The 23498-nt window shown below is 41.3% G+C and overlaps 2 protein-coding genes across 3 annotated transcripts; one reads left to right on the top strand and one right to left on the bottom strand.

The window, feature by feature from the left end:
- Positions 1–642: 642 nt before the first annotated feature.
- col9a1a (collagen, type IX, alpha 1a) lies at positions 643–15707 on the top strand. 2 transcript variants are annotated; one of them, XM_084373242.1, is made up of 32 exons: positions 643–777; positions 1615–1689; positions 2427–2465; positions 2557–2619; positions 4698–4751; positions 4933–4968; positions 5200–5223; positions 5796–5849; positions 6182–6235; positions 6462–6494; positions 6653–6709; positions 6857–6910; positions 7636–7689; positions 7806–7859; positions 8130–8183; positions 8272–8325; positions 8427–8480; positions 8738–8791; positions 8962–9015; positions 9125–9169; positions 9261–9314; positions 9427–9480; positions 9776–9829; positions 11532–11603; positions 11740–11775; positions 11874–11918; positions 12078–12110; positions 12427–12573; positions 12693–12747; positions 13729–13917; positions 14625–14702; positions 14860–15707. In XM_084373242.1, exons 1-32 carry the CDS (start codon positions 703–705, stop codon positions 15063–15065), a joined length of 2064 nt encoding a protein of 687 aa, XP_084229368.1. In that variant the 5' UTR covers positions 643–702; the 3' UTR covers positions 15066–15707. The 2 variants fall into 2 exon arrangements, with proteins under 2 accessions (XP_084229368.1, XP_084229369.1); XM_084373243.1 differs by lacking the exons at positions 14625–14702; positions 14860–15707 and having other exon boundaries at positions 13734–13915.
- A 2205-nt stretch (positions 15708–17912) lies between these two features.
- Positions 17913–23423, bottom strand: ptp4a1 (protein tyrosine phosphatase 4A1). The gene is made up of 5 exons (XM_084366409.1): positions 23291–23423; positions 22938–23030; positions 21867–21997; positions 19695–19769; positions 17913–18662 (listed from the first exon to the last, which is right to left on the bottom strand). Exons 1-5 carry the CDS (start codon positions 23393–23395, stop codon positions 18545–18547), a joined length of 522 nt encoding a protein of 173 aa, XP_084222535.1. The 5' UTR covers positions 23396–23423; the 3' UTR covers positions 17913–18544.
- Positions 23424–23498: the final 75 nt, after the last annotated feature.

Genomic DNA, 23498 nt, shown 5'->3' on the forward strand with positions numbered 1-23498 from the left:
ACCTGCTCTGCTGGAGGGTGACAGGAGCAGTTTGGCACTAACAACCAGTGGTGAGGGAAGTATTTACATCATTTAGTTAACTAACTTAACCACAGTATAAACATAATATAACAAATACCAAAGTATCAGCAAAAATAAATAAATAAATAAATAAGATGAACAACTACAGCACTAACATGTGACATTAACACATTAATGCAGCGATAGTATTAATCAAAAACATCAGATATAATAGGAAAACACTGACAGGGAACATTTTACTGCACTAAAAGTACTTTAACTTTTTGCTCTTTGAGTATATTTAGTGCAGCACTTTACTTGTAGTGGAGTATTTTTATACTCTTATCAGGAATACACAACAAAAGTCTCCATCGTGAGGCCAGGTACAGGACAAGTATCTGTCATGGTCAATTTCCACTGTCCTCTCATGCGTCAAAGGTTATTTAATTTCAAAGTAAAGGTGAGTGAGGTGAGAACACCCCACCCAGTCTGTGTGGGGGAGCCTTCCTCCTCCTCCTCCTCCTCCTCCTCCTCCTGCCGAGCCTCAGCTTCTCATGAATAATCAGGACTTTCTAACATCCTCCCCTTCCAGCAGGCGGTGGGGTTTCAGTCAGGGGGGAGTCTGACAGGTGGACCGTCCGTGAGCCCCGTCTAATCTGGGAAAAAGGGACTTTTGGCGTCTTCCTCGGCCCTGGGAAGATCATGGCTCTCTCCAGGATCTGTCGAGAGTCTCTGCTGGTGATTTTACTACAAATCGTGCTGATTTGCTCGGCTCAGGTGAGAGATAGGTGCTCCGTCTTTTCTCTGCTTCATCCTGTGATATTCCTGTAGATGCTCTTCAGGCACTTATAGAGAGCTGACTCTACTTTATACTGTTTTATATCCTGTGTTTTCTGATTATGTAGAATCTGAGATTTATGATTCTGCATCTTAACTGTATCTTATAATATTTTTAATCTCATCGTATCATATTTTATATTCCTGCTGGACCTTTCAGATTATCTGTGTTGCTCTGAGAGGAGTAGATGTTGTTCATTATACTTTTAGTTCTTCTTTTTCCCTATTTTATTTACATATTATCATACTAACTCTGTATGTTTCTACACTTTAATGTGCTTAAATTAAATCTCCTCTCATCTCTATAACATTTTTTAGGGACTGAAGTGGACTTTAAATACTTTCCGGTTTTGGTTTTGGATTTTCTTTCACAACGCGTGTTTGTGTTACATATTTTTTTTATTGTTCGAGCTGTTTATAAAATCTGGTTGGTGATATTTGGTGAATTTAAAGCCAATTTCTTAATGAAGTTTATCTTAAAAAAACATTGTCCATTCATCCCTGCGTGCACACCTGGTACCAATAAGGTCCAGACAGCAGCAGTAATCAGAACACAGGCCGTTACTTAGGCGGTGTAATGGGACTATAATGGGAAACCAGGTTTAGTTTCATGACCTTTCCCCTCACATCACCCAAACAATGAGACTCTGTGTGAGCGGCCCGTCACACCAGCACCACCAGCAGCAGCAGCAGCGGTGGTGGAGGTGGAGGTGGATGATATTTAGAGATGAATTTCAGTGAGAAAAAATCTGATGTGTGTGTGTGTTTGTTCTACAGAGGGGCCCGGTCGGTCCCAGAGGCCCCGTGGGGCCGGCAGGAGTATCTGGCGTTCCCGGAGTGGACGGCATCGATGTGAGTCGCAGCTTCATCTCAGTTATAAACTTCAGATGTGGGTCAAAGCTGCGGATCAGCTGACTTCTGGGTTAATCAGCTCAGTGAAGCTGCTTTTCATTGTTTTCACACAAGAAGGAGAAAAAGCAGCAGTGAAGTCCAACGACAGTAAAAACATCTTCACATGACTTCATCCTGAACACATTCACCTTCACTGTCAGCTGTGATGTGACACTCTCCAGACCATCTTCTCTCAGATGAAGTTAAAACTACAGTCAGGTCATTTCTTTACTGAAACTTAAAGATGAAATGTTGCACGATGGGCTGAGAAAAGATTCAGCGACTGCTTGAAGTTGAAGCTTCAGTGTTTAATTCACGGTTAATTAAACTTTTCCTCCCAAACTGTATTCAGGAAACTCAAATATGTAACATGTCTGAATTGGCTGTTTTTCTTTAGTTCCTGAATCTGCAACAACAGGATCATTGTCAGAGTTTTAGAAATACAACAATCAGAGTTCAAGTCCCCGTCAGTGCACCCAAAATAAAAACTTTGCTTCAATTTAAATGTGTTGAGGAACAAGAATATGAGGATAAAAACCCGGCAGTGAAGTGATGGTCAGCTTAGAAGAGCTTCATGACCCCAGAGTGCTGAGTGGTCGATAAAACCCTGTGCAACAAGAAAACTCATAATGAAAAGTCTTCGATTGGACTTTTTGATGTTGAATAATCATCTGAACATGTTGTTCATGTGTCCTCAGGGCGACAGAGGGGAGGACTCCACAGTGAACGGAGGACCAGTGAGTGGACTTTAACTTTCTCCTTTCTAATACACAAATGTTCAACGGACGCTTTAAGATTCATGAACCAAAATCAAACTTCTGCTTCCAGGGCGCTGATGGAGACGACGGCAGAGACGGAGCTCCTGGAGCTGCAGGCCTTCCAGGCGCAGATGTAAGTGAAACAACATGTCGAGAGTCTCGTCGGGGAACAGACTGGTTTCTTCTGCTCAGACAGAAAAAACACAAATAACAAAGAGATTGTGTTTAAGTTTGAATCAAGCGGCTCCTTTAATCCAGCGGATGAGAGTCTCTCTGTCTGACCTGACTCTGTGAGATCTGAGATATTCAGATCTGCTGCTGTGTGAGCAGTTTGTCTTGGCTTCCACTGGGTTTAAAAAAATAAATCAATACGACTATTTAGGGGAGAGTCTCGAGTGGCTTCCTGACAGAAACAGGGGTCTTTTTGTGTGAGGTGGGGGTGGTCAGGGGTGTGCAGGGGGGCTCGGCTGGCCAGAGACGGCTGACAGGACTGAAGCGTACGCTGGGAGAGGTGGTGGCAGAATGGACTCAGTGTGTCGGCAGCCTGCTGCGGCGACGCTGCTGAGAACAGAGCAGCAGATTCATGAGAGGAAAGAGAGGAAAGGTTTTAAAGTACGGCAACATTTACACCAATCAGACTTTAAGAAATCGAAGAAGCAGAAGAAGCAAAAAGACCTGATTCTGTAAAATAGTTCCAGATGCAGTCCGAATATATATTGATTATCTGAGTCTCCATCTTTCTGAGGGTGTAGACGACTTGTGGCTGTGATTTTCAAGATTTTAGCGTTTTTCGGTTCTCCTCTTTGGCTGATGCTTTAAGCTGGAGTGTTGTGAGGTTTTTTATGGAGGTGACAGGTGAGGGGAGGAGCTAAAGGATGGAAGGAAAAGGCCACGCCTCCTCATTATTATTAGATTTCTCCACAGATGAACGCAAGCAGAGAAAGTTTCATAACTTTGACAGCTGTATATAATCTGATACAGTTGCATTGTGGGTAATGTAGGCTCCAGGTGTTGAAAAGCAGTCTGCTGGCCTATCTGCTGGACTCATTATAGACAGTTTAAAAACAAAATGATCAAAATCGATACAGCAGAACCGGAGATATCACTTTTTTTACTCCACACATTCTTCTTCCTTTTCAAACCCTGCCGCCTACATTACCCACAATGCCACTGAGTGATATCACTTGAGGCAGTTTATCAGATTACATGCAGCAGACACACATGAACACAGAGGATCGGCTCCGTCAGAGAGGAACAGAGAAATGTCCTTGTTTCCTGAGTCAGAGCTGCAACTAACGATTATTTTATTATGGATTAATCAGGCAGTTATTTTAATCGATTAATCACTTTTTAATCGGGAAAAATGCTCATCACAATTTCCCAGAGCTCAAAGCATCATCTTTCTTCTTTTGTCCAACCAACAGTCCAAAAACCCAAAGACTTCATTGACCGTCAGAGTCCTCACATTTCAGAAGCTGGAACTGGACAATGTTTGGCATTTTTCTGACAATAGCTGGAAATTAATTTTATTTTGATTGACTAATTGATACAGCTCTGAATCAGACCAGAGCCCAAAGCTTTACACAACACAATGGCCTGAATGCGACCCAAAACCTGAAACTTAGCCTGGATCCGTTGGGTTCAGGTCGGGTAGAAGAACATAAGGATTGAGATAATCTGTCTGAACTGCTGGCCTGTTTACGACTGATCTGATTTTCTTCTCAAGTCTTTGTTTGTTGCCACATCTGGCTCTGTTGTAGCTTGTTGTTTGTTGTTGCAATGATCATAACCAACAGAAACAAAGACCAGAGCTGAGACCCAACAGAACCGACCTGCTAAACTGCTGATTTGACCTGAAAGATATAATTAGTGAGACTCAATCCAACCTGATGGTTCAGGTCCACTGTAATGAAGACCTCGTCCTGATGTTGTTACGTTGGTTAAGACCTGTAAAGAGGTTCTGGCATCATTTTCTCTCTAACAAAGTATTAAACACACTGATGTTAAGTTGTAAGACAGAACCTGAGTGTTGTTGTCTGCAGGTTTCCATTAACTCATGAAAATCATGTCGTGATTAACTTAGAAGAATTAATAACTTGAAACTTTCTTGATTTTACAACCGGTTTCACATATTTTATCAGTTTTTTTCAGCGTTCACTGTAAAGAATTTATCTTAAAGTGTTTTTAAAGTGTTTTGTGTCATCTTTGTAGGGACCTGTTGGACCTCCTGGCGATCCAGGCACATCAGGCCTCAAAGGGCCAAAAGTAAGTTTGACATCAACACATTTAAATAAACTGATGAACTGAATGGATGAATGGATGGATGGATGGATGGATGAGCTGGTGGGCGAATCTTTTCTTTAAGGCCGAACTCGGAGCATCTGTGTATAAATATTGTTCCTCCTGTTATTTCAGATTTAACATTTCTGTTCTTGTTTGTTTTCAGGGAGATGCTGGTGCACGAGGGCCTACTGGGGAGCCTGTGAGTACAAATATTAACCTGAATTTAACTTCCGCAGGTCAAAACATCTCAGACCCTTTTTACTTAAAGGAAAAGGTCACCCAAAAATGATAGTTCAGTAATTATTAACTTAACCCCGTGTTGTAAAACAGCGTAGCAGCATTCTCCTTAACAACTGACGTATGAAGGCAACATACACACTGTGCTTGAGTCTCAGTCTGACACTGTCAATCTGTTATTTCTCTCTCACAGGGTGTCGGACCTGACGGGCTCGATGTGAGTACAATATCACACTTTATACACGATGTGTTAAAGTGGTAAAGTCCTGGTTAGTGGTTCAGTTTAAAGGCTTTTAGTGGGGATACTGCACAGAAAGGATTGTGCAAAAAAGAAGAAAATACAAATCATTTGGTCTAATTTTTGCCTTTAAAACCTAATTTTAAGAATTTAAAGATGTGTTAATATCTTTGTAAAGTACTTGTATTTTAGTATTTTTAAGTACAAGTACCCCAAAATTGTACTTAAGGTTAGATTTTTAGAAGTTGAAAAGTTTTTATTTTTCTCGCCTGTGTACTTCCTGTTTTGGATCGATCATCTCATACTGACCTCTTCTGTGATGTCACTGTGTACTGACCACACCCACGAGTACACTCTGACATCACAGCAGGCAAGGTGACAGCTTCCACCACCAGAGGGCAGCAAAAACAAGCCTTACAGATGGTGTAAAGTTACTCTTTAACGTGGCTGTATTCATGTGTCCCAGGCTGTTACACACTAATTAAACATAATCTATGTCACAGTGTCGGGGCGTCATGTAACAGACTGTTCATCATACCTTTCGTCCACAGGGTATCCCCGGTACAGACGGACTGCCAGGTGAACTGGGCAAAGTCGGAGCACCTGTGAGTACGCTGACCACTTCAGCTACAGCATGTAGAGCCTGTCAAGTTTAAATTAACGTAAAACACGACAAACCTAATCAATAAACACATCCTCGCCATCTATCTCTACCTGTCATAAGAACATAAATATCTAAGGTCCAGTGTGTGGGAATCTGTTTCGACAGTAGCCCAGAAAGGACAAACTACAACCTCACCATAAGATGCTAATAAATCCTACACACTGGACCTTTAATAAGAATAAAAAATAGAATAAAAAGCACAGTGATTCAGGTAACTACTGATGTTTTTGTCCGTGTACATTGTATTAATAAAGACTTCTTTATCCCACACAGGGAGCGAGAGGCAAGAGAGGTCAAGTTGGGCTTCCAGGTGCTGCCGGGCCACGGGTAAATACAAAACATCTGTCAACACTGATGTTAAACTTTACCACACTGATTATTAACGTTGAAGGAGAAGTGTTATTTATTTACATTCACTGTGGCAGGTGAGTCAACAGTCAACTCTCAGTGAGAAACACTGTGTAACACAGTGGGACGTTAGACAAAGACAATCACTTAAAATCATAACCTAAAGTAACATTTTAAGCTGAACCACCTTGTGTTGTCTCTTCAGGGTCCTCCAGGTGTGTATCAAGGCGAGGACCTGGTAAGTTTGCCCCCACAGCAACATTTACAACCATTTCAACAAAAACTGCTTTCTGCCTTCACAAATATAACTTTATATCAGCGCCCCGGTCGCTGTCAGTGGAGCCCCCTGGTGGCAGGGCTCTTCCATGACCTCAAATAGGCTGTTGTGTTTTTCAGTGTCCCAACGCCTGCCCCTCCAGTCTGACCGGACATCCTGGTCTCCCCGGCATGAAGGTGAGTGAAATACCTCCTGTGCTGATGTCATTTCCTCTCTGTGACATCGTCTGTGTGTTTATTTCACATCTGTAACTCTTTTTAATGAGACTGTTTTGCTAAATTCTTTTAAAACAGATACATTTGTCTTGTTGTTCCTGCCTGTAGGGCCACAAAGGGGTTAAGGGTGAATCTGGTGAGCCTGGAAGACAAGGACACAAGGTAACGTCCTCTCCGTTCACACTGTGCAGCTTCTGTGATCGATTACTGCAGCAGATAACGTGCAAACACGTTTCTCTTGAGAACTGTCTGAACTGAAACTGATTTATTCATGTGCTGTCGAGGATGTGTGGAAGTACAAGGTACAAGGAAGGATTCAAAATGAGCATTTATAATAAAAATAATGCTCATATTATGTAAAAAATGACAAAAAGTCTTAACCATGGGAATATGAGATAAAACTAAGACATATAAAGTCGTAATTATGAGAAAATACGTCAAAATTATAAGAGAGAAAGTCGGTATTATGAGATTTAAAATCAGAATTATGAAAAAAATAAGCTTATTTCTTATACTTTTTCTAATCTTGTGACTTTTCATGTCATAATCATGATTTACCATGAGAACATGAGATAAAACTATGAGATAGAAAGTCGAAATAATGTAATAATAAATCAATATTATAACAGAGAAAGTCAGTATTATGAGATTAAAAGTCATTAAAACATAAAAAGTTGTAACTTTGACTATTTTCTCATAATCATGACCTGCCATGGGATTATTATCTATAATTAAAAGTAAGTTTTCATCTTATTTTTTTCTTTTACTGACCCAAAGGGGCTTCCACAGAATAAAACACTTTTTTTTGTATGTTTGACAAAACTAAATAACGCTGAATTTGATGAAAACAGACATTTCAGGTCTTTCACAGCTTCGTTCTCTTTCAGGGGGAGGAGGGCGATCAGGGAGCGCCGGGTGACGTCGGAGCTCAAGGACTACCAGTAATAACATTTCACTCTTCTCCCTCCATGTTTCTGACGAGACGACTCCTCGCAGTCAAAACATATTAACATCGGACGTCTTCGTCTCTTTTCCTCTGTCCGCTGAGTAATTTTAGGGCCCAGGTGGATCAAGAGGCCTCCCAGGAATATTGGGCGGCAAAGGCGACAGGGTAAGAGCTGACACACACACACACACACACACACACACACACACACACACACACACACAGTTGGAAAATTGAAGCTAACGAGCGCACTGGTTGCAAAAACAAGTCTCATTGTGTGTAGGCTTATGAGAAAATGACCCTACAACTCTCTCGTCTCTTTTAATGGGAATTTATTAATCGTCAGCCTGATAAAAAATCTCTTTGCTTTTTAGTGTCGTTAGTTAATTAATTCAACCTTTACTGAATACAACAATGTTCCTTCTTCTCAAACAGGGTCCTCGTGGAAAACCCGGTGACGTCGGTCCTCAGGGGATCCAGGGAGGCCCAGTGAGTACCTGTGTCCGACTCACCTCTGTCGACCCGCCTCATCGTTATTAAGACAAAATGCTGATAAAATCTGGTGACTTGTTTTCAGGGCGATTCCGGCCAGAGAGGAGCCATCGGTGAGGTCGGACCAGCCGGAGTGCAGGTAAGAACAGCAACACACTGATTTCTGGAGCAGCGTCTTGTGCTTCTCCTGCCTACGTGTTAATTACTTTGTGTTGTGTTATCTTCTTCGTCTCTTTACAGGGGGAGCGAGGTCCAGCTGGAATCAGAGGAGTGCCAGGACCAGAAGGAGAGCCTGTGAGCACTGTTTCATCTTATCTATCAATCAATCCCTAAACTTCTCCCTTGGAGGGAAGTCACAAGTCATGTGACCGTGATGTCGTCTGTTTGTAGCCTAACGAACCTAATGGCGAGACGACGTTGGCCCTGATTGGACACATCCTATATTATATGCTGTTCTTTAGCGCTTTACGATGCTGACCGCCATTTCAACTGACTGAGTGGTTTTTCATTTACACATTTATATTAATAACTATCATGTTTCCTGTCGACAGGGCCTCGCTGGTCCTGATGGCCGTGAGGGGATACCTGGCCTGCCAGGATCCAAGGTAACCAGTATATACAGTATTTTTAACATTTCAGAGGAGTGTGACAGTGATTTATTCTGCAAAACATTTATCACCACCATTGGAACTGAGAAATGTGCTTTTAAGCAGAAAGTCTCCAGTCTGGATCAGAGATTTTGTGCCCGTTACACTTCGTTTCTGCTGTTTTTTAGGGTCTTCCTGGTAAAAGTGGGGCTCCAGGTGATGCTGGCCCACAAGGACTTCCTGTAAGTGTGACCTCTGACCTCAAACCATCCCTGACTCATCATTAACAGTGTGAGATTTGTCCTCTTGAGCTCAGACGTTGATGTTTTATACCATTTTTTCTTCTTGTAGGGTTTGCCCGGCGCTTATGGCCAAAAAGGCCAGGGTGGGTTAAAGGTACGATCAGAACAATTTATTCAACTACATCTTCTGTAACTGACGGTCATGTCTGTGTTGTGAAAATACTCTGTGCTGTCTCTGTCACCAGGGCGTCACAGGTGATCCAGGTGTTGTCGGACTGATGGGGTCTCCAGGGAAACAAGTGAGTTCAAAGCATTTTAAAATGCACATTAAACTTCCTGCTAACGTTCAGTCTCTGGACTTTTATTTGGTTTGAGGGAATTTTCCTGATTCGATGTCTCATTTGTTCGCAGGGCGAGCGTGGCGACCAGGGCGAGGTCGGACCTGTCGGACCCAGAGGAGGAACAGTGAGTCAGCTGCTTCTACATTTCACTTAAAGCTGCAAGATGCAGTTTCTCTTTCTTCCTTAAACAGGAAGTATATATTGTTAGTCCCGCCCTCTTTCCCTTCACTTCCTGCCCCAGCATGTGTCACTCATCCTGATGCGGCACAGGGGAGTTTTTCATTACGACAACTTTTATTCTGATCGATAAATCATCGCAGCTTTGGATTTAAAATATTTAATTCCATGATGCTCGGATATATTTATCGGTATTTTTGTGTTTCTATGCAGATAATACTTTCTCTTTTCTCTCTTTTTAGGGTGAACGAGGACCGAGAGGACACGACGGGCCTGCAGGAGCACCAGGAGCCCGGGTAAGACCTGGGAGAGGGTTTTAAAGGATAAAGTCTTCCTCAACTCCACCACATGAGTGACCGACACAGTGTCAGAGAGTATAATCATCTCTGGAGCTGTACAGGTTGAGGTGACAGTAGAGTTTGGTCAGAAGAGTAAATTGGGATTCAGTGTTGTTGTCTAAATAAGTGAATAAGTACAGAATGAGGGAAAAGGTCCGATCAGGATTGGAAAACATATATTTGCCTGCAAAAACGAGCTGTTGAGCTCATCTCCCACCATCACAAAGGGGCAAGAGTGTGTCGTCACGTATCTCTATCATCATATGTGGGCTCTATATTTCTGAATGAATGATGATCGAGCGCTGCTTTAGAAGATGAGAGTGTCGTACCAGAACAGGAGCTAATACCAGGGTGTCCAATAAATAACCCGACCCTGCCGCAGAGACGTGAATGAGCTGATCGGACGCTTTCCCATTAAAGACAAAAGTCAGATGTCAGTTGATGTTGGTGAGTTTTTGTCCAACATGAAAAGAGATTAAAAAAGATTAAACCTGCATTTCACCGTGACGTTCTCGTCCTTCTCGCCCCCCAAAAATTCAAAATAATGGGGACGCTTCCATGACTCTCTGCTGCCTCGCTAACTGCTCGCTGTTTTATCTTTGTGGCGACAAAAGGAAAAAAAATTTACAGTAACAGATTACTTTTATGAAACACTAACTTAATAACAGATTGCTTGAATTGCAGAATAAACACATTATGTTACTCGTTACATTAATAAGTAAGTTACCTCCAACACTGCTAGTGACGCTTTTGGGATTAACCTCGTCCCTGTTAGTGTCGTACGTATGGATTTAGAAAATGATAATTGTCACCTGGATCAACAACAAACTAACAGAGTTAGAAAAGTTCCTGTTTCAGTCAAACTAATCAAACCTGAGAGGGAAACAACTGGATCATGGTAAATTATGTTTGTTAAAGGAAAAGAGGTCGAAGATCAGAAGAAAATGAGAACGTGGATGAAACGAGAGAGTGAAAACTGTTCAATCAGGTTGAAAATATGAAACATCTCCTCCATGTGATTGACAGTCACTCTGAGTAGCAGCCGAACTTTTCTGCTCAGCTCTGAAACCTGGACTCTATCAAAGTACGAGATCTCTTCCTGAAATACAAAACCAGAACCAGTGTTCATAAACACCATCTGCTCTCCTGAACGTATTATTCAACACGAGGATCATTCACCAAGACAAACCTTGTATCTGGGACCTGAATGCTCGTGCCACGCTTTCATTAAACAGCGTCAGGTCCTTCTGAACTTCAGTCGCCGCAGTTTAAGTCTCTAATCCGCCGGTGAGCAGGGCATGAATGGCCCCTTGTTACAGGGATCTGAAAGCCCCGTGGGGGTTTTTTCTGCAGCTCAGGGGGGATTCAGGGCAGGAAAGAGACGCTGAGAAGCCCTGAAAGAGCTCTCTGTTCCCCAGGAATGCCTGAAACCAGTCGCCCCACTGTACGCCACATTGAGTGCCCACACACACCCAGAAACATGGAGGGAGGGTGGAGGGTTGGAGGGTGGAGGGTTGGGGGGGTCTTCAGGACCTTCCAGCCTCACTGAGGTGTTTTTATTTTCTCTGAACATGTGGTCAGGTTCAGGTGGGGGGAGGTAACGTCTGAACGTCGGTCTTCTGTGTGTTTAACTATTTATTTTTGTGTGCGTTTGAAACAGGGAGGCAGAGGTGATCCGGGCCTTCCTGGACTTCCTGGTCCTGCTGGTTATCGTGGCCAGAAGGGCGACAGAGTAAGAGACGCACAATGACACACGATAAACGCTAACGTGTCACATGTTACTGTGGTTCGTTCTGGGTCGTGATGATCATTTGATGCCGTCATATCTGAAACCTACTTATTTTACTCACTTGTGTTTTCTCTCTCAGGGTGCGGTCGGTCTGGATGGTCCAATGGGAGAGCAGGTACGTTCCAGCTGCTAGTTAAACTCTGTTACTGATCACACTGTTGAGACTTGAGAGCAAACAAAGTGCTAAAAATCTGTCATGTGTCTTTATTGTAGGGAGCTGCCGGTTCTGAAGGGACAGCAGGAGATAGAGGAGAACTGGTGAGTGATCGACCACTGAAACACCTGCTTTTGACTCTCATGCAGACGGTAGTGTCTCTCTGCTGAGGACAAAACCAAAAGAAACCACAAAGTTACATGTGAGCTTCTGATAAAGCTTCCTGCAGTCAAACAGTCATTTACATGTCTTTTCTTCTGCAGGGTGATGAAGGAGAACCAGGAGAGAAAGGATCGGTACGTTCACCTGCACAAAGCATCACAACCACATCACAACACTGCAGTTCACTTCACTTCACGAGGTCCTTACTGGTTTTCTGATCGTTCCCATTGTTGCAGCTGCAGGAAATCTTTGAATTTGCCATAAACAGCTGATACTTTCTTCAGTTAAACAACAACAGCAACTCCTGTCTGACTCCTGCCTTTTTATTTATATGACTCCGCTCTTTCTTTGACCTTTGAGAGGACGTTTCATTTACAACCAGAATGTGATCATAAACAATATATTTACAGCGAACAAGTCGTCCTAATCGTTCTCGTCTGTTCATTGCAGACGGGCCCACCGGGTGAGACGGGAAATAAAGGACCCGAGGGCAGCCGAGGACAGCCGGGCAAAGAGGGCAAAGAGGGCCAGCTGGGACCTCGCGGCATGCAGGGCGACATGGGGGTACCGGGCCTGCCCGGGACACAGGGTCCAGCGGTGAGGTGTTTTTATCTCTCACAGCTTCCTCCTGAACCAGAGCTGAAAGAGGTTTTAATTTAGAAACACAGAATGTTTTTTCATCAAGTATCGTCTGTGTGCAATCTGTGTTTGTTCAGGGAAAAACACCAACTGACACACACATCAAACAAGTCTGCATGAGGGTAATGCAAGGTAAGTGTCACCTGCTTACCAGAATAATACGTCTGTGCTCTGTACTTCCTACCTTTCACCTCTTTATCTTTTAATCAAAAGCAAAATAATATGTATAAATATTGTGATACTCTCAGAAAGAGCAGAAAAATAGTTGTTTTTAACAGTGTGAGTATCCCCACATGACACTTTACACTTCCACTCTACTCCATTAAAGAGATAAACAATCTACTTTGTACTCCACTACATATTCCTGACAGCTAAAGATACAAGATTACAATTTTAACATCTGGAACATATGAAGATTTTACCTGTTCTGGTGACTGATTCATTATATTAGGTTAATTTTTCAAGTGAAAATGGCTGAAACCTCTCAGCTTCTCAATGTCACAACCTGCTGTTGTCACTCGTCTTAAAAGACTAATTCTGAGATTCGATTTGATTGATCGAATATGTAAAGATCAAGAAACGACAGACAAGAATAACAGTTCAAACACAAAAAACAAATAAAAAGCGTAGCGGACAGAAAAAATAATATTTACAGATCATAAAAAAGCATAAAGCAAAATGAACTGACACTGAATGATAATCAACCAGCTTCCTTAATGATCTAAACTTATACTCTGATTAATTTTACTTCATTTGTCTGAATGTAATATTGATTATTTGACTGTTGGACAAAACTAGACGTCACTTTGAACTGACTGTGACAACATGTCTCACTTTTATCTTTCAATTCAATTCAGAAAATAATCGGCGGATTCATCTGCGATGAAAAATTATCAAACACTGCATTTTTCTGCATTGAGTGTTTTTACTTTTGATACTTTTAGACATTAAGAGTATTTTTACAGTGTGTGTATTAGTACTTTTACTTGATACTCAGCAAGGACACTGTCTACACATCCTGTCTCAGTCAGTCAGTCAGAACACAGTCGAGGTTTTCTCAGCTGAAGTCTCATCTTTACATATAAACATCTAACATGTCGTCCTGTGTCACAGAGCAGCTGGCCCAGCTAGCAGCCAGCCTGAGCAGGCCCGAGTCGGGCATCGCCGGGCTGCCCGGTCCTCCTGGCCCGCCCGGACCTCCAGGCCCCTCCGGTGAGAACGGTTTCCCCGGACACACCGGATCGAGAGGACTGCCCGGTCTGAAGGGTCCGGCTGGGCTGCTGGGTCGTAAAGGACCCAAAGGTGAGATCCAGATTCGGATGTATTGATCTGAGGTTTTAAAATATCTTATCGTGTCTGATGACGACATCTGAGGGGTCATTGCAAAAAATGTGTGTACGTCAGGAGATATGTCGATACCAGAATTTCTGGTATCGATGTCGCTAACAGACAAGTATTGATCAGATGAGCAGCTCTATGATCAGATGTGTCGATAAGGTTGTTGGACTGAACGCCTGGGAAGTGATAATTACATTAAGGCGCCCAAACTGATCCATGACCTGCTGATCAACCGGTGGTCATAATAATGCTGATTTTAAGCATATTTTTGTAAAATGGAACGATGCCCTCACCAGATATATATATTCATTACAGCCTTGTATCAGCTCTGTGCTCAGATATCCTGATTTGAGTCTTGCAATCGGACCTGGAAGAGAAAAATGAGCTATTTGCAAATGTGATCTGGTGAAAATCAAACCTGAACACCTGCAGGATCTCATCTGTACATGTTTAAATGAATCAACGCTGTGAGACTGAAGATGTCGCGGTGAATCTTTGGGTTTTACTTCCATCCTGCAGCGACCCACTTCCCCCTCAGAGACGGGTCAGGATCATCTTAATGTTAATGACGGAGCAGATGAGATGTGAAGTCTGAGCTCGACCTGCAGCTAAATTTGGCAGCTTTAATTACGCGTATCCTCGTGGTGATAATCGTGTTTTCCTCTCTGCAGGTGATCAGGGTGACAAAGGGGACAGAGGACCCACAGAGAGAGGACCCAAAGGAGCACCAGGTGCCCCCGGTCTAACAGGTAAAGTGACAAGTGGGACTAAGACACCTGATTTTAGAACGTGTCCTCAATTTCTGCAAAAAAAAACACATTATTCACAGAATAGCATAAAAAAATAACAAAAATAACCCATTTTGAAATATGTATGATATAAATGATGAATCCTCGTCTCTTTCAGGTGAACCCGGTCGACCAGCCTACGGTAAGGACGGTCGTGAAGGTTTGCGGGGACCCCGCGGTGTTCCCGGTACAGCCGGCGTTCCCGGGCCTCCCGGTACCCCCGGTCTGAACGGTTACTGTGAGTCGTCACAGTGCGTCCTGCCCATGGTGGCGTCGCCGGTTTCTGCGAAGGACACCAGCATGAAGGGCCCCAGCGAGATGTGAAGAGGGGCCGGAGCTGAAAACTGAGAGACTGGAGGAGAAACCAGGAGCAGAAGATTTGTCCATTTGGGTTTTTTGTCACTTGGTTTGTATTTTTTTTTTAAACTTCATCCTCTCATTTGGAAAGTCATTTTGTTCTCTTGACGCCATCTTTGTGGTTATAAAGTGACACGAAGGTGGACACTGAACAGCACACCTCGCCTTTTGAAACTCCTTCACAGAGAAAGTTTCATTTTACCTCAGTTTTGCCATCTCTGTACTGTAAAATCTGAGAAAATTCAAAACTCTCTGAATATGTACAAACCTACCAGCCACATTTCTATCCAAGCAACAACGACGCGAGTCTGAAAAGTTTCCCTGTATGTTTATGTAAATGTGTCAATACGCAAAATTATACTGCTGGATGACGTACATTGTGTTTGTGAGTATCTTTGTTGTTCACCCCCCCCCGTGCCGTCTCCTCTGACTGTAGGATATGTTTGATAATTTCTCTCTCATGACGACTGTTGTTTTTGTTGATCGGAGGGTGGCGATGTGTGAAAACCTCTCTGGCAGTTTTATATGACTTCTTATTTATTATAACAAGGTTCAAAGTGACATCTTCGAGTTGTACAAAGGAGGAAATAAAAACATTTTGATAACCTCTTGCATGTTTTGTATGAACGAGTACGGCCCAGAAACAACCAGGAGCGTGCTGGAGAATTTCAAATTAAAACTAAATTCCTGTGATCAACAGCTTTGAGACGCTTCTTCCCACGAACCAAACTTAAAGAGACGTGAAGAGAAAAACATGCCAGAAGTTTCTGAAGTTTTGACGCTGAAGCCGTGTTTAAAATCGACAATTTCAGTGAACTGCTTCAGTTGGTGGTATCAAAAACATCTGAGTGTTAAACCGTGACAAAAAACACCAGCTCGATCTGCAATTTAAGTTTTCTACGGAAGCCCTGAGGGTCAAGTGAAATGTACAGGAGAGTATCGGGGCCAGGGCCGTGAAAAACAATGAGAGGAGGAAGTTTTTTCTTTCATTATGCACTTTGAGAAGAAAGTTGAAATGGAGGCCACTTCTTCCGAGCTCCTGTGGTTTCATTCATCAACATTTTTTCAAGTGTTTATTTTTGTAATACTCATTTTGACCACAAGAGGCTGAAGCGCACGACTACTCGTATCCTCAATAAGGTGAAAATCTTCCAGGAGAGTTTGTTCGTTTGTCCGTACTTTCCTCCTAATAAGCTCTCATACTTTTAAATTCGGCTATTTGACAAATAATTCATGTTTATAGCTAAATGTGTTCATACTTGTGGCATTCAGGAAGGAACCTCAGTGGTAACTGACTGAAGACTCTGACTTTATTTGATTTACTAAAAAAGGACAAGAAGGATTGTAGAAATGTGTCCATCACAGATGTTTCAGTCAAGTTTCTGCAGTAAAATCAAACCAAATGACAAAATGTACATCAGGATGATCAACAGGAAGGATCGAAGGAGAAGGAGGAGAAGAAGAAGAAGATATAGATGAAGAAGAAGAGTTTGGGGATGTGAAGTCTTCAGGCTGTATGTTTCCAAATGACCAGCAGGGGGCGGCCACACCATCATTGAGTGTTTAGTTCATGTTGTCTCTGTTCATTCTTTAAAGACGTTTGATCTGTCAGCTGATCGATTTCTAAAACAAGAGGCTGATTGGATCAATAACACTTTCAGAAGAAAACACAACCATTTTGATTTGTTACCAACTGTGTGGTTTAAGTAAATATTGTTTTTTCTACATAGAATGTAGATATTTACAGCGATGGAAGTACATTTACTTGAGTACAGTTTCGAGGTACTTGCACTTGAACTTTTTTGCTTTAAAAAAAAAAAACACCACATACACGTCATATTACATCTTTAATAAATGAGCATGAAAGAGTTAAACTTAACAAAAAAATGCTTTGTAAACAACTCATGAATCAATGTAAAAGGTTTGTAAACATCAGATGCAACTTTATACTAAACAGTTGCTTAATAAATTGTTTATAAAGCATTTAATTATTTACTAAAAGCAAAATAACTATAGACTTAAGTTTAATTTACTAAATTACCATTTGTTCATAACAGGTGTTGTTTACTCAGATTATCAGAAAAATTAATATCGTACATTTTTACAACCTTGAATATTTAGAAACTTTTAAGACGCAGCTGAAAGATTCAGAAAAAAACTGGTGAGTGGACCTTTGATTTGTTTTCGTTCACATATTTCCACAGTCGAGAATAAACTTCTGTGCAGACCAGATTAAAAGAGTATTTTAGGATAGTAACGATTCATAACGGATGAAAATAACCACACATGAACTCTTTGTTTTGTTGTTTTTCAGTGTATCATTTTAATGTACTCTCACAAGTTGGTGAACAGGTACAACTTTGTCGCTCACGGTACTAAATCACACATCCATTGATAGTATAAATAGCCAACCTAATAATAATAATAATAATAATAATAATAATAATAATAATAATACACATTTTCAAATACATAAAATCATCAAGTATCCAAGTCTTAAGTTACAGACATCAAATAAAAAGGCATACAAAATATCGCAGACGTTGGAAGTCCAGTTTGAAGCAAAACAAAATAAAATAAAAACAAAATAACAAAAAAGAGAAAAGAAACAAAAATGGGAGAAAAAAATAAATCACATTTTGGACATGGCAGTTAATTAGTAAACAGAAGGTTTGATAGAGAAAAGAAACAAGTACGAGTTCCTAGACTTTCAATTGACAAGTATTGCAACAATTAAGCATTTTTATATTAAAAAATAGGTATTGAAAGGGCTTAAGTGAGTGTAAGACTTCCTGCACGAGACAAAGGCAACGATTTCTTTTTTTTTTTTTTTTTCTGGTTTTGTTCCGAGTAGAAAAATGAAACACCTTTTCCAAATGCCAGCGAGAGTCGACTCCCGCCTCGATTGCCTTTGTTTCACTTCGATTGTAAGGCATTTATGGATGAACCATCTGATTTGAAGGAAGGCTTACCTCTTTCTAGTCAGTCTTCAAACCGAACCGTGAGATTGAACGGGGGCAGAACTGCGCACACGAAATTAAACATTTCTTTGTTGTTCCTTCTTATTTTTTTTTAAGCACATTCTCAGGTTAAACTGGCCAATTGAAATCTTTGGGATGTGTTTTGCAGAAAACAATTAATCCAACATCTTACATTGATACACGACTCAGCGCTGCCCTTCCTAATTTTTCTTTTTTTTTTTTCCGGGCACATGAAGAGAAAACACGGTGATTCCGGTTCACACCACTCATTTTTTTTCCTTTTTTTTTTTTTTGACACTTGCTTTTGAACCTGGAGCGGGAAGGGGACAGGTGAATTAACCGAGTATGGTTTTTCCAAAGTAAAATACTTCAACACAATGACTAAGAAAACAAGCCTGCCAGGTCTTAAGCTGAACTCGACTCTCCTGTTGTGGGTCGGGGTTGGCGTGGCTCAGGGGTTTGGCTCTACTGGATGCAGCAGTTATTGCGATGGCCGTTGGAATCTTTGAAGCGCAGGCGCATCTTTGGACGATATTTCTCCAGGTAGAACAGCTGCTTGCTGTTGAACGCTCCTCGACGCTTCCTGGAAGAAACAACAAGTTCAGTTCAACGGCTCTGCAAACACCTGCTGGCCAAGACCACATAGTGATGCCAGCTACACGTCTGCATCGTAAGGGGTGGGTGACCTCGAACCTCGATCATAGATTTGCTAATCTTGTTGGACTCAGGGCTGTATACACTTCAATATAAACATGTTGCTAATAAATTGAAAGTATGTTACTATAAATAATATGTTGTATATATAATATATAACTTCCTGTGAGAATCAGATCATCAATCACTTCATTGTGTGGGACCTTCAGTAAAAACAACTCGAGCTATGACGCATCACACACTGTAAATCCCTTCAGTCCAACTGAATCACTCTTATCTCATCTTATCTCAGCTATTTACAGTTACATGACTCATCCCGCTCTGCTTTCATCTACCACCCATACGTTTCTCAGTTTCTATGATGGACATATCTCACAGAAAAGTAGGGACATTTTAATATTAATGGCCAATATTATGAGAGAATTTGGGTTTATGCTAGATACACTGACAAGTCATAAGAACCTGCTGTATGTACATGTGTGTGAGGGGGTCTGCATTACATAGTTTGTCCACCAGAGAGCACCAACAAATACATTTTTCAATAGTTGCAATGTCCAATAACTGAATTTAACTACATGTTTATATAATATAAATTTAAGGGATCTTGTTTAGTACGTTTATGTTGAAAAGATTATTACCGGACGTCCTAATAGCCTGATGGTTTAGGCGCAAGAGTTTTATTGTTTCCTGACTTTCTCTTTACTGTCCTACATAACAAAAGGCAGCAATACAAAAACATATAATAATAATAATAATATTAATTGCAAATATAATAGTTTTCTTAAAAGTGGAACATATCTTGCTGAAAAATCCGGTTTCAGTCAGTCTCTCTTTGTGTTGCCGTTTCACTGTGATAACACGAATCACCGGGAGGTTGTATCAGCTTTCCTGACCAAACAAAACCTGCCTCTGAACAAACTGGCAGCTCCGTTAAAAGGTTTTCATTTCCATGTGAACTTACTGTCGAATGAACTGGACAGCATCTTCATATTTCATCCCACATTCGATCAAGGCGAGCGCCACCAGAACAGGAGCCCTGCGGGAGAAACAAAGTACAGAGTGCGTCAGATCTACACCGTCTGCTTTCTACACCTTTGTCTGGTTTCATCCAGAATCAGAAAGACACCTTTTTTTTTTTCTAAAAGCCAAGTTTTACAAATCTGTGACTGAGCTTAATTAACTAAAGTCTGTGTGTATGTGTGAGAAGACAGCAGCTATTTAAAGTGAAACTCTCACCAAAATGCAACCTAGGCTTTTTTTGTGAATGTACCCGAGTCAAGCTTAGTTCTAGTTTAACTTCATTTACTTTAATTTAATTATTTAGTTTAATTATCCGTGCATTTTTTTTGAACTAAGCTTTAGGAAATTTCCACTTTTACTCTCCTTGATGTTACGTCGCACTCGGGGATCGACGCTTCTCGACTGGCAGGACGACGGCGAGCTGAACAAGCTACTGCTCGCGTGAGTTGTTCAAAAACCTTCTTTTTAGTAAACTCCGTGTACACAACCGATGTTCTCAATGCTCGTGTTCATGTGTAGAGACCCTGGTGATGCTACGAGCAAAGTTTCATGTTGTGCCGAGTCTACTTAGTGTTTAAAAATAGCGATTTTGATGCTACCGTAAAGTTGCCCCTAGCGCGCAATTGAAAATGATTTTGACCCGAAAACGAAAATACGGTAAATCTTAAAAGTGGCTTTTTCATCGTAATTATGCTTTTACACGAAGGTTTGACTGGAACACATTCACAAACAAAGCCCAGGTTGCATTTTGGCGAGAGTTTCACTTTAAAGAGTTCAGGGAGTCGACGTTGAGCTGTTTATGAATTGGGACATTATGTGAGTGCTGCACTGACCAATCAATTAGTCGTCAACGATGTAATTAATAACTATCAATTGATCTGTTCGAGTATTTTTTAATGAAGAAAGTCAAAATTTTCTGACTCCAGCTTCTTAATGTGAGCTTTTTCTGGTTTCTTTCCTCCTCTGACAGTAAACTGAATATCTTTGGATTGTGAACACGTGAGGACGTCGTCTTGGTCTTTTTGGAAACACTGATTGACATTTTACTTTTTTAGACCAAACAACTTATCAATTAATCAAGAAAAAAAAATGACCTATCGATCTGATTGTATATGAACACATCTGAATGAGACAGTAATGAGGAGGCTGCGGTCCTTCAATGTCTGCAGCACGCTCCTCTATGTTCTACCAGTCTGTTGTCGCAAGTGTCATTTTTTATGCTGTGGCATGCTGGAGAGGCAGCATTAAGAAGAAGGACGCTGGGCGACTGGACAGGCCGGTAAAGAAAGCTGGCTCTGCTGCTGGCCTTGAACTAGAGGGTATCACAGCTATGGCAGAGAAAAGGACACTGAACAGACTGCTTACCATCTTGGACAATGACTGCACAGCACTTTCACAAAGCAGAGGAGCATGATCAGCTCAAGACTACGCACACTTTTTTAATTGCTTTTTTACATTCATGTGGATATTTTATCACCCTGTTTATGTTGTATGTGTATGTTGTGTGTGTTGTTTATAAGCTAATGGAGACCTTGACTTTCCCTCGAGATCAATAAAGTATCTATCTATCTATCTATCGACAGTTGTGTAAAAGTAACAGCTTCATTAAATGTAACAGTGTTCGTGCAGCTTAGACTAGATTACAGCCACTTTTCAGCACTTTCAACAAACCAGAACCAAAATCAATCTGGTTCTCTGGTTTTATTAGCACATTATTCATCTATTTATTCTAATAAATGCCAGAAAATGGTATTAAAATATCCTCAAGCCAAGTGTCTTCAACAGCTGGCTCTATCGGGTAGATAATCCTTAAACCAAATATATTCAGTTTACGATTATGTAAAACAGAGAAAAGCAGCAAATTCTCACATTTGAGAAGCTGTAAAAAGAATATTTTACATTTTTGATGTAAACAATCATAAAAAAGGCTGCCGACTTATTATTTCTCAATCAACTACTGAACATTCGTTTCAGCTCTCAGTGTTTCTGTATCAGATAATCTACAACCAGAAGGAGGCAGTGACAGTTTTATCTGCCACATCACCAACATGTAAAATATTATCCCGTACACTAAGCACATAATACTTTAATCTCCGTGGCAGTGAGTGCTCACCTCCCCAGCCCTGCCACACAGTGGACAGCGACGCAGCAGCCGGGCTCCTCCCTGAACTTCAGTTTCAGCAGGTTCAGCCAATCATCCACGATCTGGTTGGAGGGTGGAGCTCCATCGTCGAACGGCCAATCCTGGAGAGGGAGAGGGAGAAAGAGGGAAATGATGTCATTGGCCCAGTTTCTTGGAAACCAAAACAAAAGAAAGTGTGAGGGCTGTAACCAGCTGCAGGGGAACAAAAATGTTGTTGTAGGTGGAGGGACGGTGTGAGGGCTTTTCTTTCAGTGTCAGCGTCTTCAGTTCTTAAACCGGTTACACAAGATGGTTTTTTTTACATGACCCAGTTAATGGAGTCACTGATAGTTCATGTAACATACTTCAGAGACAGACATCCTCAGGGTCTTACGTCATTAAATTAATCTGAACGAAACAATAAAAAGTTACTGACTCTCTTTATGTAATTTAATCAGTTCTGCAACAATTTCTTGATTAAATCACATAGTCATTTATATAAAGTGAAAATGTAAAATTAGGCACCTCAATCTGTTTTAAATGATTGTAAATTGAATATCTTGGCAATTTTAATGTTCATGCAACAAAACAAGCATCTGAAGGTGTCAACTTGGGCTTTTAGAAAATGTGTTGAGCATTTTTCAGGTAACTCGATCATCAGTTATTCTCTGCATCAGCTGTGTGCTCGGCCAGCAAGTGGTATTTGAGACTCGACGTCCTCCGGTGGCAACTCAGTTCACATCGACAGTAAATTCAAATAACTTGTTCTTGTCGAGAGAACCATCTGGCAGGGCGTTAAAACTGAACTTGACATGCAAAAGACCCTTGTCTTTATCCAGTTCTGCTCAAGGAGGTTTGTTTCTGCTACCATCCAAAACGTTACTCCCGATTTCCCAACCATGTGGTGGGCCAAGGGTTATAACGTGTGTGCGTCAATCGCGCGTCAAAATTTTTTACAGCGTTAAGAGGAATTTGCGTTAACACGTTATTAAAAGGTGAAAATCTACACTGAGTTTGGTTTGATGCATCAACGGTCATGAAGGTTTGTAGGCCTCAACTCACCAGAACTTGTATTCCTTCCTTCACCACCAGGGTGGCATCATAGGTGGCCTCGCAAACTCTCACGACTGTGGTCACTCCGTATTTCTTCAGCTCCTGTAAGAATATGTCACAGGAACTATTATAATATATATATAGGAAGAGGAAGATATCTCAACAGAAGTAAAGAACACAGGCGATGTTTTAAATAAGGCCTCTAATGTTTTATTATCTTACACTAGGATTGTCATTTTAAAAATATTTCCTTGCACATTATCTTTGTCCTCGCGTTTTCCTAAAGGTGAACATACACTTCTAAAAACGTAATACTGTTTCATTCATAAACTTGAATTTTAACTAATGACACTGAAGCTCACCTCGATGAACTTGTTCAGGGTGGCGTTAGTGGGATTGTGGGTAATGAGGAATCTCATGTTCTTGTAGGTGATCTCCACAGGGGCCGGTCGGTTCATACGAGCCATTGTGACAACGTAAAAAAATAACAAAACCCAAAAGTCTTCCACAGAGTAAAAACACTGATGTAAACACTTAGTTAAACTCGGAGGGAATGTCAAACAAAAAGGT

The sequence above is a fragment of the Pagrus pagrus genome (genome assembly GCF_965226575.1).
Source record: "Pagrus pagrus genome assembly, chromosome: 2".
Lineage (NCBI taxonomy): Eukaryota > Metazoa > Chordata > Actinopteri > Spariformes > Sparidae > Pagrus > Pagrus pagrus.

Coding starts and splice junctions, on each gene's coding strand:
- col9a1a (XM_084373242.1), top strand. CDS start 703: ATGGCTCTCTCCAGGATCTGTCGAGAGTCTCTGCTGGTGATTTTACTA. Junction 4,969..5,199: donor GAGGGCCTACTGGGGAGCCT/GTGAGTACAAAT, acceptor TCTCTCTCACAG/GGTGTCGGACCTGACGGGCT. Junction 5,850..6,181: donor TGGGCAAAGTCGGAGCACCT/GTGAGTACGCTG, acceptor TATCCCACACAG/GGAGCGAGAGGCAAGAGAGG.
- ptp4a1 (XM_084366409.1), bottom strand. CDS start 23,395: ATGGCTCGTATGAACCGACCGGCCCCTGTGGAGATCACCTACAAGAAC. Junction 23,031..23,290: donor CCCTGAACAAGTTCATCGAG/GTGAGCTTCAGT, acceptor ATATTCTTACAG/GAGCTGAAGAAATACGGAGT. Junction 18,663..19,694: donor GCTGTCCAGTTCATTCGACA/GTAAGTTCACAT, acceptor TGTTTCTTCCAG/GAAGCGTCGAGGAGCGTTCA.